Source organism: Diceros bicornis, chromosome 15 (assembly GCF_020826845.1).
Source record: "Diceros bicornis minor isolate mBicDic1 chromosome 15, mDicBic1.mat.cur, whole genome shotgun sequence".
Taxonomy (NCBI): Eukaryota; Metazoa; Chordata; class Mammalia; order Perissodactyla; family Rhinocerotidae; genus Diceros; species Diceros bicornis.
In genome coordinates, this window is record NC_080754.1 from 15,450,629 (window position 1) to 15,465,681 (window position 15,053).

At 40.0% G+C, this 15,053-nt stretch overlaps 1 protein-coding gene across 2 annotated transcripts; it reads right to left on the minus strand.

The window, feature by feature from the left end:
* Window positions 1-52: 52 nt before the first annotated feature.
* On the minus strand, window positions 53-14,481 carry NEPRO (nucleolus and neural progenitor protein). Of its 2 annotated transcripts, XM_058555788.1 has the most exons (9): window positions 14,344-14,481; window positions 12,610-12,764; window positions 9,353-9,429; window positions 8,841-8,972; window positions 8,156-8,233; window positions 6,326-6,687; window positions 5,938-5,999; window positions 3,566-3,825; window positions 53-1,278 (listed from the first exon to the last, which is right to left on the minus strand). In XM_058555788.1, exons 1-9 carry the CDS (start codon window positions 14,444-14,446, stop codon window positions 816-818), a joined length of 1,692 nt encoding a protein of 563 aa, XP_058411771.1. In that variant the 5' UTR covers window positions 14,447-14,481; the 3' UTR covers window positions 53-815. The 2 variants fall into 2 exon arrangements, with proteins under 2 accessions (XP_058411771.1, XP_058411772.1); XM_058555789.1 differs by lacking the exons at window positions 9,353-9,429; window positions 12,610-12,764; window positions 14,344-14,481 and having other exon boundaries at window positions 6,326-6,438; window positions 8,148-8,233; window positions 8,841-8,945.
* Window positions 14,482-15,053: the final 572 nt, after the last annotated feature.

Here is a 15,053-nt window from a genome sequence, read left to right on the forward strand (position 1 = left end):
TTCTACTTTGTTACCCTGTTGTAGTTCATGTATAACTATAAATCACCATATATCCTTTTTCGAAAAAAGTTTATTTGGAATCATCCCCTAGCACCCAATAAATAAACCAAAAAACCCACAAATTTCTGGAAAACTCCAAAGGCATTTCACTTTGCCCTCCTATGAGAAAAGGTGAACAAATGAAGTGAAATAGTGATTATGACCACTCCTAGGTAATACAATTAGTCGCAAAACTTTTGAGTCCCTTTGATGATCAATTCTAATATGTAAGCAAGACAGCATAACCATTAGAAGCTACAAACCTTGGTGTTCAGCAGTGGACTAACCTACCACAGAACCAGTAAGGCTAAAGTGAGCTTTTAGGTGCTTTCTTGCTACTCTCCACACTGCCCCCCCAACCCGCCCCATTTACCTTAAAACACAAAGTAGGTTTTTTTAAACTTAATTATTCCGGTCTTAATTCCCTGTTAAATCATAAAATTATTCAATTTTTCAGGGAACTACCAGCCTCAATCAGAGTATTACATCTGCTTTTCAAGGGCAGGATATGGTAGATTTTCCATCTTAACACTTGGCACGTAGTCAAGTCAAAATTTGACTAATTCATAGTCAAATACTTGTCGATTAAATGACCCAAAGCTCCTATAAATGTTTATTGAACTGAAATGACTTTTCTGCCGTACAGTGTTGCACTAAAGCAGCTCCTCTGAGTCCCAGTGGTACTTCCAGATCTTTCCAGATCTCAACAGTTCCACTTAAAACAGCAGGACACTGGACCAGTTTGTTAATCACTTAAAAGTCTCACATATGAGCATCTAAACTCCCATTAAAGCAAAAATATCATCAATGTCATCTGTCTCCTTAACAGTTCCTGATGTATTATGTTTGTTTATTTGTATCACTGTCCATGAATCAGCTTCATTTTCACTGCTTCCTGTACAATTTTCATGAATTTGTTTCTCTGGAGTTTGTATGACAGGATGTGAAACTCTGCTACTCAAGACCTGCTTACTGTTAGGGTAGAGATCGGTTCTATGAACCGTACAGTGTGCCCGTCCCCATTTACTGGTATCAGTAGCACTCTGAGTCCCCTGAGGGGACTGGTGAATTTCCTTTAAAAGAGTCGACTGCAGCTTTCTCGGTGGTTTCCTCTCTCTCAGTAAAAATTTATTCTGTGATCTTCTTTGTCTCAGATGATGCTTTGAAGTCTTGATACCTGAGCCACGAAGAAGGCAGTTGCAAATAGATGTTTTTATGCACGCTAATTTCTTTGGCAAACTTTAAAGGACAGAGAGAAAGGAAAAAGTCTGAGATTGTTAAGATGCAGAAAAACATTCTCAAAAACTTTTGTCTCCTTTTTACTGACTTCCAACCGAAAAGTACATTATTTATCTGTAAGTCCAGTGCTTGTGTACAACCCCAAAATCATAATGAAAAATAAGGAAATAGGAGCTTCAACCCACATCTGTGTGTCCAGAGCACACCTTCCCTCCAATTCAGGTTGTAGGCAAATGTGTCCCCATTATGTTCCCAAAGTAAAATAGCTCCCACAACTGCCTCACAAGGTAGCTGAATGCTGAAACACCTCCATACTTCAGTGTGGAGCTTTTCACCGATAATTGCTAATCTGTTCATAATGGAATAGGAGTGGACCTGGGGAAAGGATGTATCACAAACAGAAAAATCTGCCAGGATGCATTAATCCATTTCTGGATGAACAACTTCGTGTTGTAGAAGGAAATGAACAGGAAAAAAGAATAAAAGTGAAGAGGGAGTGTATATAAGAATGAGAACACAGGCTTCTGGCATAGACAAACTGACAGCCTTGAGCTACCCTAATTGTGGTTTATATATCATCTTCAAGTATGGGAATTCAGAACTCAGAGCTGATTATTTTAGGTGCTTTGCTTCTGAATAGGGTACACTGCCACAAGGGACATCAAATACCATGCTAAATACCTCACTGTGACTGTCAGATTTCAGAAGATTAGCATGGGTCTATACTTCCTATCCCACCACTCTCCCCTCTTCCGTTTTAAACAAATATAGAACTTTGAGAAGCCCATTATAATGTAGTAATTCATGATCTCTGTTTCCAAACCTTTTTCTTACTATAAGCAGTGATTTTTAAGTGGGGAAAGGGTAGGTGTACCTCCTAACTGAAATGGAAATAGAAAGAATGAAAACAGAAGAATCAGAAGATCTGAACTGAATTCTAGATCTCCAGCTCTAATACCCTGAGCAAAATCCTTATTTCCTCATCTGTAAGATGGGAGTGATACTGCCTACCTGACAAGAGTTATTATGGACATAAGTAAATTTAAAATGTATTACAAATATATAACTGAAACCTCAAAACAGGGCAGTCTGCAACAGCATTATATTTTTGTGGGGTACAGAATAATGGTTTAACCAAATAGACACCAATTTGTTACCCTTCTCATTAACTCTTAATTATTATCGTCTCTGCCTCATCTACCCCTGACTTTAAACCCAACCTTGAACAGAACAGCTCAGGCTGAGTTTCCACTCTAGAATAGATCCCTTTTAGATGGCTACAGGCCTTTAGGGGACCCCAATGTAAAAACCTTCCAGCAATTCATTCTTTAGGAGTACTTAACTTCTCCCACTGCTTTTAATCAAAACTTTTTACAAAACCCTCACTACATATCAAATTCTTTACTAAAATGGGAATATCTTTTCCATAAATTTTAAAAGAAAATTTAACAAATTTTAGACCAAGTGATTCACCCAGGAGAACCATTCAGAAAGCCCTCAATAGATACATGTCTATACCTATAGATAAGAAATTATGGTGGATGCACAGAATATTTCTTGAAGGATACATAAAAAACTGGTCAGAATGACTGCCCCTGTGAAGGGGTAATAAGGCATCTTTGTAGCCATGTGTGTCTGAAATTGTTACCATGGGCATCTATTATTTTTTATATATAAAACCTCCAAGTGTCTAACTTCACGTATTGTTTCAAGCAATACTTGCTCATAATCAAAGACGACCATCCTTAAACAGTTCTACGAATGTAAGAATTACAGGAAAACAAAAAATCAATACACGGAGAGTCTAAGTCTAGCTCCTGTGAATGACCTGAGAACAACTCTGACCCCAGAGTCTGGTGTGTGCCTTTGTGGAAAGCAGGCACTCTCTGCTTCTGCTCTCACCCTTACCGCGCTGGGCTGAAGCTCTGGGCAGGCTGGCCGTCTCTCCAGTTAGAGCTAAAGCTCTGCGAGGACTGAGTCTGTCTCACAGCTGTATCCCCAGGCTTAGCATACCATGGCACTCCTAATGCTTTCTGAACCAACGGATGGAATGGTGAGGAGGATAAATGAATAAACCCAAGTAACCAGGTTTACTTTCTTCTTCCCAGTGATAACAGCTTTGCCCAACAAAAGCAGCAAACAAAACTGCAGTTTGAGTAGATCCCACTTTTATCCCCCTCGGGCTACTGGACACTTCATTTTAAAGAAAGCTGACTTGACTACATAGACTTTTGCCCTAAATGACAAGAGAAAAAGTAAAGGAATATAATTTTTGTAATATACCCACCTATAGCCTTGAGCTTCCACATGTTTAAGCCGGTTACTTTTAAGAAGTTTGTTACCCAGAAAGGTGGCCTGAGCCCTGAGTTTTTTGCTCCTGCTCCAGCGAATGGCCATTTGGATTTCTTCAGAAAGCTGTAGAAAAGTCTCAGCTTCTCGGAATCTTTGCACAAAACTTTTGGCACAGGGAGTTCCTATCGCCTTCTGAGAAGAATATTTGGTTGCCTTTAGTTTGGATTTAGAACAACTGAACTCAAAGTTGGTTTCCTGAAATATGGAAAGGTGAGAAAAATGTATTGGATTTGTTACTGACTTGTAAATATATGACAACAGAGAAAAGTTGACTCATAGACTATCAAAATTTGATAATCCATCTTTTTAAAAGAAGGAAAACTTTTTTAAAGCTCATTGTGCTTTCCTTTTGTCTTAAAAAACTTAATTTTTTATCTACTGCTCCTAACACAAATTTTTTTTTTCCCTCTGTGCTACAACAGATCCCATGTGTGGCTGAATTCAGCTGTACACAGGAAACTTAATATAAATATTCTAACACATATCTATTTAACCTACACAAAAGAATAAAACTCCACATGATTAAATATTGGTCAAAGCCTATCTGATAGGAAAAAAGTCACTTTAGAGCCCTTTTCCTCTACACTACTGGACTATCACAACTTGTTTTTCACTTATTTCTGTGACCCTGAGTCACCCTCCTCAATGATGGGTCGTAAATGTTACTGAAAACGTGTGAAGATAGGGATAACTGCTGAACATATGTTAAAAGTGCTTAACTGAGCAACATTTCTAATTCCAATTCAACCCTCTTGATGTGGCACCTTTGTCTCTTCAACCCCATCTTTCTATATAAAGTCAAGTTTGAATTTTAACTCTTACTGTTTATGAAAATATGCCACCTACTAGGTCTGCTTCCATCCTTCATTCAAAACTTACCTTCTTCCAAATTTCTCACCCTCAAGAAGAATGTAAAAAAGTACAAAGTATAAAAGTAGAGACCTATCAATACTTTGTGTTGGTGACTGATAAAACAAGGTTGACCTAAAAGCAAGCTGAGCATATTAGTGCTAATTGCTAAAAATGTGGTAGTGATTAGTCAAAAATAAGAGGGAAGCTGACCAACCAGCTCACCTAGGAACAGGTGGACGGACTGCAGAAGTTTCAAGGGTCACCGAGATCATAGTTCTTGACACAGAGTTGACAAAACTACTTTGGAGACTGGTATAACGGTCAAGAACAAAGACTATGAAACCAAACTGCCTGCCTTCAAACCCCAGCTCTGCCTTGTATTTGCTGTGTGGCCTGAGCAAGTTTCTTGTCCCTTCCATGCCTCAATTTTCTCATCTGAAACATGGAAACAATAATAATAGCAGCTACATCACAGGGCTTTTGCAAAGAATATATGAGTTAACACATATAAAGTGTTTCAAACAACGCTGGCAAAGAGTAAATGTAATATAAGTATGAGCTATTATTATTACTATTACTGTTATTATTATTCCTCCCTCTGGAACTCATGAATTGGACAGAATATAAACACAAGCTGGAATCCTTGTAAATGTTCAAAAAAGTACTCGCACTTATTAGAAATGATTACGAATTCTTAAACAGAATGGAAGAAATAACCCATGAAGGAAACCAGAATAAGACAATTTCGAGAAGACAGAGGGTAACAGAAGTCAAGTAGTTACTAGACGAAAGGGGTGACACTGATGTACTTATCTGTTGTTAGGTCCAGAACAACAGAATTTACAGACACTGACTAAGAAGAGGAATCAGGTTAAAGCTTGAACCCTGACAGGAAGAAAGAAATAGAAGCCTCATGACAAAGGATGAGGATAATGATAACGATGATGAAAGTAGCTAATAACATCTAACACCAATTAAGTGCTTACCATACTCCACACTCCGTGCTGAACACTTTACATGCACTAAAACTGGCACATCCCTATGAGGTACATTCTATTATTAGAAAACAGAAGTATGGACAGGTCAGGAAGCTTACATAAGGTCACACTAGTACAAACCAAAGCCGGAACTAAACCATTTCTGTCTGACTGCAAAGCCCATACTCTTAAGCTGCAGTACAATCCACATTTACGATGGATCCTAGGGTGACTTTAAAATTCTAGCAAAACTCTTAGTAATATGTTTCTGAAGGCATTTTATTAACTGAATTAATTGGATGCACTCAGATCCCTTGGGAGTGCCTCTATGCATTTGGAAGCACAGTCTGAGAACTAAGATGGCCCTAAGCTTAAAGCTGGGGATGAAAACAGAAGTAAGATTCAACCTCTGCCCTTGGTCAGTGGACTCCACAGTTCAGCAGAAATCATAAGCTGTATTAAAATAGGCCGGACAAACCTGAACAGCCTTGTGTTTTAGCTGTTTGCAGAAAGCCCTCACATCAAATTCTGATGACTTTTCTGTGGAGATGGAAAAATCACAGATATAAAAACTTAGGCATACTATTTTCAAATCAATAAATTAAGTGCATGACATTTCTTGCCAAATTACTACAAAAGAAATAAAGGGAATTAAACAAGGAAAGAACTATGAAGCAACAACAGAAACAAACAACTTAAAATGTTCAAGCTTAGAAAATGCTGTTATTACCATACATCTCTAAAGATAATCAATGTGACTTAAAATTAAGAAGAGAGATGTTGAATTTCTTTCTGCACAATGCATGATTATATTGTTAATTTCAACATTTTTTTATTAGAGTATGTGCTATATCAAAGCAAATTACCTTTGAAGATTTTCTTATTCTTTACAGGCCGTCCAATGTCCACATTATTCTGTATATTGATCTTCATTTGTTTAGCTTTTTTGGAAATTCCAAGTAAAGTTTCTTCACTGGACCTCAGTGATTGCTCTTTTGTTAAAAACAGTTTATTTAGCAATTTAGTTACTCCTTTAGCTGCAAAAGCTGTAGGCATTTTTTTCTTAAAGACTTCAAAATAGGGCTGTCCTAAAAATTCAGCAATATCAGAAGGAAAGGTGAAATCTTTGAAGTAAGGCAATGGTTGAATCCTAGAGACCTCCTGAAGCAATCCAAACAATGGCTCATATAAAGAAATCAGCCTTTTTAAAACACCTTTATAGAGAACCCTAGAGAAAAAAATAGGAGCTCATGACTTAGCCAGTAATTACAATTTGCAGATTACATAATAACCACAACAGATTCAAAGCTAAAAGTAAATGCCTACCAAATCTGCCACTATAGATGAAAATGCTATAGCACATATTTGCAAATAGCCAGGTTAGTCTAGCCCAAATAGAAAAATGAAAGTACAAAATGTTATGTAAAACCAAATAAAGTACTACATGGAGAGATGTCTCAAAGAATGTGTATCAAAACCTTAAGTGTGATTTTTATCTAGGTGGTGAGATTTTAGGCAAATTTCAGGTTCTTCACATTTTTTCGTTTTTTTTTTAAATTTCTTAAAACATTGTATTATTGTCATAATCAGCAAACATTAAAGCTATTTTCATTACAGAAAAGCGTAACGAAGGTTTGACATTTTATATTAATATAACTAGTAATTCTAACATTGTTACCTCTAAGAATAAGCAAAATAAAAAACAAGAACATTTGAAATAGAACTTGAGATATCTAAGTTAAGATATCAAAGCAAGGTTTTATATCTCCAAAGACAGAGAGAATTTTCTTTTTTTCTTTTTAGTTTTCATTCAGATTAGCACTAACCATCCCAATTGTTTAAAATGGCCCGAAACAGGTCTCCTTATAAATATGCGCAGATTGCAAGTCCAATTATCCAACAAATAAGTTTCATAATATATATTAAGAGATGCAAGGGAAGGTCTTTGGTTTGCAACTATTCCCAGTGTTCGTTACATCAACCGACTATCTCTCAAAGCAGTGTTTCAGGTGAAAGAAAAAAATCTAGAGCCCATAAGGAAGGCCATTAAAAATTAGAAACCTAGGGGCCGGCCCGGTGGCATAGTGGTTAAGTTTGCACGTTCCGCTTCGGTGGCCCAGGGTTTGCAGGTTCAGATCCTGGGTGTGGACCTACGCCCTGCTCATCAAGCTATGCAGTGGTGGCGTCCCATATATAAAATAGAGGAAGACGGGCACAGATGTTAGCTTAGGTGCAATCTTCCTAAGCAAAAGAGGAAGACTGGCAACAGATGTTAACTCATGGCCAATCTTCCTCACCAAAAAAATAAAAAAAATTAGAAACCTAGTGGCAGAAAGAAATCAAATGATACAGCATGGCCAGGAACACTTTCATTTTAAATGAGTCAGTTGCTGTTTGATTACAGCCACCACTTTTTTTATTATTATTTCAGTTGCTAATTCTAGGAATTCATTTGCTTAATTGTTTAGTATTGAGGTGATCTCATGGCTTCAGATTCAAAGCCTAGTCTTTTGACATAACCATCAACTCTTAGCTTCCCAATTCACCCCAAATAAACTCGGATCAAATGAAGAAACGAACTCCTGCACCTTCAGCACCCCATGGAAAAGTGAATATGAAAACTACTAATGAGAAACCTAGGCTGAGTTAGAGATGAAAAAGAAATGAAAAGATTTCAAAGGTATAGACATACTTACCATAATCTGCTCACTATCCCAACCATCACAAGGTTTAAAATAATGAATTCTTGCAAACCTAGGTGTTTCACAGTCAAGCTAGAGAATCAAGTTAAAGTTGGAAAATGAAACCAAAGTGATTTGGATTTTCTAAGTTACATTTATGAAAGAAACAGATTAGAAGTAGAAAGAATTTTCTTGAAGGAATTAAAGCCTTAAAACATGTTCTATTTAAGTCATGGAAACTTAAAAATAAAAGTAATATACACTCTGCTAGAGCTCTCATTATTAAATTTATTTTCCATGATAAAGAATTTCTAACTGTCAGGGGCCAGCCCGGTGGCACAGCGGTTAAGTTTGCATGCTCTGCTTCGGCGGCCTAGGGTTCACGGGTTCAGATCCTGGGCACGGACCTACGCACTGCTTATCAAGCCATAAAGTAGAGGAAGATGGGCACGATGTGAGCCCAGGGCCGATCATCCCCAGCAAAAAGAGGAGGATTGGCAACAGACGTTAGCTATGCTGGATGGAGACAGGCAGTCTCTGGCAATGGTTGTATCAGGCAATTCCTGGTAAAAGGAGGCCAAGAAGCAAAATTTTAAGAATTCCTGTAGGTTATAACTCCTAGCTTTCAAATAGAAATACTGTTAAATATATCCAAACAGTTCCAGTTCAGAAGAAGGTATCTCAGTTGATTCAAGGATACAGAAATGTTTTGCAGCAACAGTCCAACAAGCGAAGCAACAACTTGCAGGCTCCCAAAATCTTCATCAACACCAGTTCCACCACTGGTTGGCTGGGGATGACACATGTTTTGGTAGCTACAGGCCGATTTCCACTTGACAAAAAAAGAAAAGTACGTTACTTTCAATCTTAAATATAAAGCACTTACATAGCAGTTTTCAAGCGCAGACTTGTTTTAAGCTCCATTTGAGGTAGTTATGCTCACTAATGACTCACTGAAGTTGATCGACACTGATGTTTCAATATAATCTATCATGACCCAGATTTCAGTGTCACACCAGTCCCTCCCACAGGCCAACAGAGGGAGATTACCCCAAATACCAGGTGCCCTTTATTAAAACAAAATGTGTACAGCTGAGGTATAATTGGTTATATTCCAACACCAAGCACAGAAAAGTCCAAGGGGAGATCACAGCAAGACACTGAGTCCCCAGCCCCCCAAAAAGCCCATCACAAAGCAACTGGACCACTTACTTGGAAAACAACTCAGACAGATCTTGAATTGAACTCTCCAAATTCATGTTTTTCAAACGTTTTAAACATTGTTCAACCTGAAAGGGGAAGAGCAGCTCAAATCCATGTGTATATAATGCAGACAAGGCCACAAATGTGACCAGGAAACAAATCCAAAACTTCAAAGTATGGAAATACACTGAAGACCACAGAATACATTTTTTTAAGGGTAAAGAAATCCATAGCCCAAAGCAATTGCTACTGGTTAAAAATTTGAAATTCACCCAGCCAAACAGATTTCTCAAATCAAGTTATGACTGAGAATTTATTATATGCCAGGATGTGCTTGATGCTATAAAGGGGACCAAAGTTAAGTATAAGATTATTCTCAAGATCAGAATTTTTCTGAAGCAACAGGATTTCTAATAGTGAAACTATTAAAACAAGATAGTAAATTATTAACTACTAAATTTCAACAGTCTGTACGTGCCACAGAGATGAGGAAAGTGATGGATTTATTCACTTCACAAATGTATACTGAACACCTACTATACGCAAGGCATGCTGGGAAATAAAATAGTATATAAAACACTTCCCAATCTCTAGTTGCTAAAAATCTAGTAGTAAAAAAAGAAGACATATAACATAATCAAATACTAAAACAAAAATACATATGCCCTATTTAAAATTGCATCCTCCCAGCACTCCCCTTTCCCTGCTTTATTTTTCTCCATAGCACTTATCACCATCTGACATTTGATTGACTGACTGATTTGATTGCCTTTCTCCTCCCAACTATAATGTGAGCTCCATGAGGGCAAAATATGTTATCTATTTTGTCCCCCACTGTAACTTAGTTACTTAGTACTTAGCACAGTGTTGAGTAAGCACTCAACAGCATTTTTTATCAAAAAAAAAAAAAAGGTAAGAGCAACCCATTATACAAAATGCAGTGAGAATTCTGTAGTCCTCAGGAAATAGCACACAAAGGGCATGCATGGACCCTCACCAGACTTTGAAGGGTGTAAAGATTTGGATGGGCACTGATACTGGAGAAGACAGTATCTTGCTAGAGCTACATATATGCTACAAAAAATTAAATCAAAGTTATTTGATCTTAACAGCACAGTTTTCAGATCAGTGGAGGCAACAATCCTTAAATTCTCCGGGGTCTGCTGCTGTCTTTTTCAGTTTTTATTTCTGGACGCCATCCTTTGAGAGAAGTACTACAAACCAAGATGGTAAAGCAGCTAGAAACATAGCGAGCTCTGGTTCAAAACAAACAAAAGGGAAAAAAAAGACTTGAGAATTTAACAAGGAAGAGAGAATGTGGAGGAAAGTAAGAACAGTCTTCCTAGACTCAAAGGATGTCACACAGAAGAGGAATCAAGACTGTTTTCTCTGCTCCATTTGCAGGAATGTTAGAGGGAAGCTAATTCCAGTACCTAGCTTTTGAAGGTAGAAAAAATAAATCTTAAAGTAGATGAAAGTTCTCTGTAAATGGTGAAATGTGAAGCAGATATAATGTGAAGTACGAGTAATGGTAACAGTAGTGGCAGCAGCAGCATGAGATGTGTTCCTACTCTAAGGTTGTGGGGAACCTAAAACACGTACACAGATGACTGTACCACAGTGCAGACTGTGCTCAATGCCAAAGAGAAGCACCAAGGGGAGGCCCAAATAGCCAAGAATCATAAAAAGAGAAGGAGTTCAACTTCTCTAATAATCAGAAAAATGTAACTTAAAGTGAGATTACCATTCTATACACTCATGTTACCCATTGGGAAGAAGTTTATCACTGCCAGGAAGGCTTGAAATGGGACTTAGAGGATGAGAAGGCCTTTAACAGGTAGAGATGGAGGGACTGGCCTTTCTAAACATACAGGCTCAGGTGAGCAAAGGCTCAGAGGAGGCAATGAATGTGGTGAGCAGGGGGACTGGTGAAGAGATCAGGTTTCCTGGAATATAAAACATATGAAGACCAGAGAGAAGCCTGAGCTAAGGAAAACTCTGAGGAGGTGAGATCATGGAGGATCTTGTAAGCCAAGCTAAGAGGTTTGGTCTTTATTCAGGAGACAGTGGAGAACCATTAAAAATCAAAGCTGTGTTTTTAGGACGATCAACCTGATTTGGTATACATGAATATGCCAGAGTGTAGGAAAGATTGAAGAAGGAAGGATCAGTCAGGACAGCAAGACAACTACAAGTTGACAAGGTCTGAAAAAAGAAGATGGCAGCGAGAACTAAAAGAAGGGACTAGATGCAGAGAGAGTTCTGACTGATCAATTGACTGAATGGGAGAGCTACATAAAAGGAAGAATCAGAGACAACAGAACACCAAATTTTTCTGACTGGATAATTATTCACAACTTAGAAGCCAGGAGGAGAAATACGTTCAATCTGAGATAACACGTTTGGTTTTGGAGCAAAAGACTAAAAAGGAGATAAAAGCTGCCCCGGATAAGAAAACTTAAGGCAAGACCACGATCCCAGATCTTTCTTTGACGAAGACATCTTCATCCTTTTTGCCTTAAGTAATGGGAATGGAAAATTAACCAGAGATCATGAATCTGTAAGGTCAGAGACTATGTCTTTTTCACCCCTGTATAACCAGCACCAAGAAGAGTGCCTGGCACATAGAAAGTTTCAAAAATACTTGCAGAATTAATAAAATAAATGAATGAATGAATGAGCGTATAAGGAACCCAGCTTAGAAGGCTCTACTCTATGGTGTAGTCCATGAGCTAGAGGGCCCAACTGTGTTTTAAAATCCAAAAATTAAATGAAACCACTTTATACCACAACTTCTTATATACCCATTTACTCTATTACCAATTAGATTATATACCCCAAAATAAATAAACCACAACTTTCTTCTTTTTAGGATTTTAGGATTTTGATTATGCTCAGGAAATCGTTTCTTAATCCAACACTTTGTCTTAATCAAATCGCTATATCTTTGAACTAGGCAAAGGCACTGTAATTTATTATAGATTGCATGTAATGAAGAAAACCTTTCATAAAAACTACTTAGCCACTAGAAACAAGACTGGGAAAGAATTAAACATAGTTCCTCTGTAAATAAACTGTTTTTTCAAATGCTTTCGGGGGGAAAAAAAAGGAAGAAAGAAAGCCCACATACACCTGTGAGCTGAAGACCTATAAATCACAAGTAATTTACTGAGATTTCTACAAATAACAAAATATTAAGTGGCAGTGTGATCTCCATCTTCATCAGGTAAACATGTTGAGTCTTAAACACAGGGCTTCCTCCTTACCTGTTTGAGGGCCAGATGGGGCTTGTGGCGGCCCATTCTGTTGTGATTGCTGTAAAGGACTGCACATAACACGTCTGTTTCTGCATCTAAGGTTTGGCTCTTCAGTGACAGTGTGACAAGACAGCATTCTTTAATTACAGCTGCAATGCAAAGTTCTAAAGCAGAGAAGTTTAATAAGACTTTATATGTATCTCTAAGTATATTATATAAAGAATACACTGAAAGAAGCATCTTTCCTTATTTGTTTTAAAGAAACCAAGAACAAATTAACATAGGCCCTCAACTGTAAGAACATAATTCATTAATGATCCTAAGTATGTGAGAAGTTGGAAAATGGTGATAGATGATATAATGTCCAGGAAATCATTAAGAGAACATCTGTTAAACTAGAATGTGTGTCTTTCCATCACATTTTATCATGATTTTAACAATCATTCATGAGTACTTTGCAGCCAGTCATTCGGTGTACACTTACACCTTAAGTAACTGGAAGGTGGGGCACGTGTTGTATACTTGTCTAAATCCCCCGTTTTGCTATGCACATAAGGCAGAATGGATTAATTCTGGATCAATTCATACTCTTAGAAGTCAAAGGTTACTGTATTTGAGTACCAATTTAGTCAAAGCTGTCAAGGAGAAGATGGAGTTCATGTGTTCTCTAAGGCTCTAAGGGTAGCACTAGCATCCTAAGTGAAAGTAACACAAAGGCAGATTTCTAAATAACGTGGAGAACTTTCCTATTGTCCCAACTATCTGAGGCCAGGATGGGCTGCCTTGGGGATGGGAGCGCGTTGGTGAATTTCCACGCCTAACAGGAGTCCTGTTAAGGAATTTCTGAAGAGAGAAGAGGGAAGATTAATCTGTCAACCGCTTAGGATGGATGAGGAGGAGGCTGTGATGACTGGATAGGTTATAAGTATTTAATGTTAACAACAACTATCATTTGAGTGTTTACTCTATCAGGCACTGTTCCAAATGCTTTACCTATAACATTAACTCTTCCATTCCTCAAAACAGCCCAGTGAGGCAGGTACGATTTTTACCCCCATTGAAAATGAGCCAAAACACAGAACGGTTAAATAATGACACGCCCCTCCCCGGCCCAGCTCCTGCAAAAGGAAGACCAGGATTCAAACCCAGGCAATCTGGCTCCTGAGTCAAGCTCCGAACTACCAGCCCTACTGCCTAGTAACGGCAATACCATCATAAAACACTTTAAGAGCACTTTCCCCGAAACGACATCGTTAGATCCTCCAACACCCAGTGATGGGTAAGGACGACTAACCCCATTTTACAGATAAGGAACCAGAGGCCCAGAAAGACTGTGGTTTAAGTGCAGAGTGCTTAAGTGACTGCCCCCAGCTGCTCAGAGGCAGAGGTCGGGAAAAGGCTGCAGGGTGAACCGGGCTGCCGGTGGCCTGAGCGAGCACGGGGTTCCCAGGGAGCGCTCCCTGACGCTAGCTGCGCCCGCCTCTCTGCCCCCTGGGCGCGGGGCTGGGCCTGGGCGTTCGTCGCTCCAGCCCGGCCCCGCCATAGGCACCGTGGGCTCAGTGAAGGACTGCCACGCCACATGCCCTATGAGGTCCCTGGACAGACTCCCGAGCCCGGCCGCGTTCCCCCCACCGACCCTTCCCGGCGGCCCGCGGGCTCAGGAAGTCCCGCCCCCACGCACGTGCGCGCCCCGGCCGGACGCCCCCTCCGGAACCGGCGGTCCCTCGCCGGCTCCACACTCACCCAGGCCCGCGCCGGGCGCCTGCACTGTCACAGCGCTGTGGCTCCCCGCCTTGGGGATCCTCACGCGATTCCACGGCTCCGGGCCCGCCCGCGCCGCAGCCATCTTGCGAGGCGGGGGAAGGACCAAGCGGAGCGCCGTAAGGAGGGGAGAGGAAACGGGTCTGGGGAGGAGGCGGGCAAGGGGCGGGGCTGTCTGTGGTCGGGGCTGTCCGGGGGCGGGGCTGTCCGGGGGCGGGGCTGCCCGGGGGCGGGGCTGTCCGGGGCGGGGCTGTCCGGGGCGGGGCTGTCCAGGGGCGAGTCCTCCTCGGAATCTCGGACCCAATACAGCGGGCGAGACCCAGATGGTCCGTCCAGCCCTGGTCTCCAGAACCTGGCCGCGTATCAGAATCACTTGGGGGAGTTTCGGGGGAAAAGCCTCATCTCAGTGCTACTCAATCAGAATCTCGGAATGGGGCCAGGATCTGCATTGTGTTTACGCTTGCTCAGAGGGGATTCTGAGACAACCGAGTTTGGAATTACTTAACCGCCTTTTACAGATGTAAACACTGAGGCCGAGAGTTGAGTTGATGCATACACCACTATCTTCGCCTCAGATATTAGGGGAAAAGGAAGAAATGAATTAAAGTGGCTTATGCAAAATGTGGCATTTGTAACGCAGAAAAAATGATTGACTTTCATCTGAGATAGTAAGCTTCTCCGTCTTGAGCAAC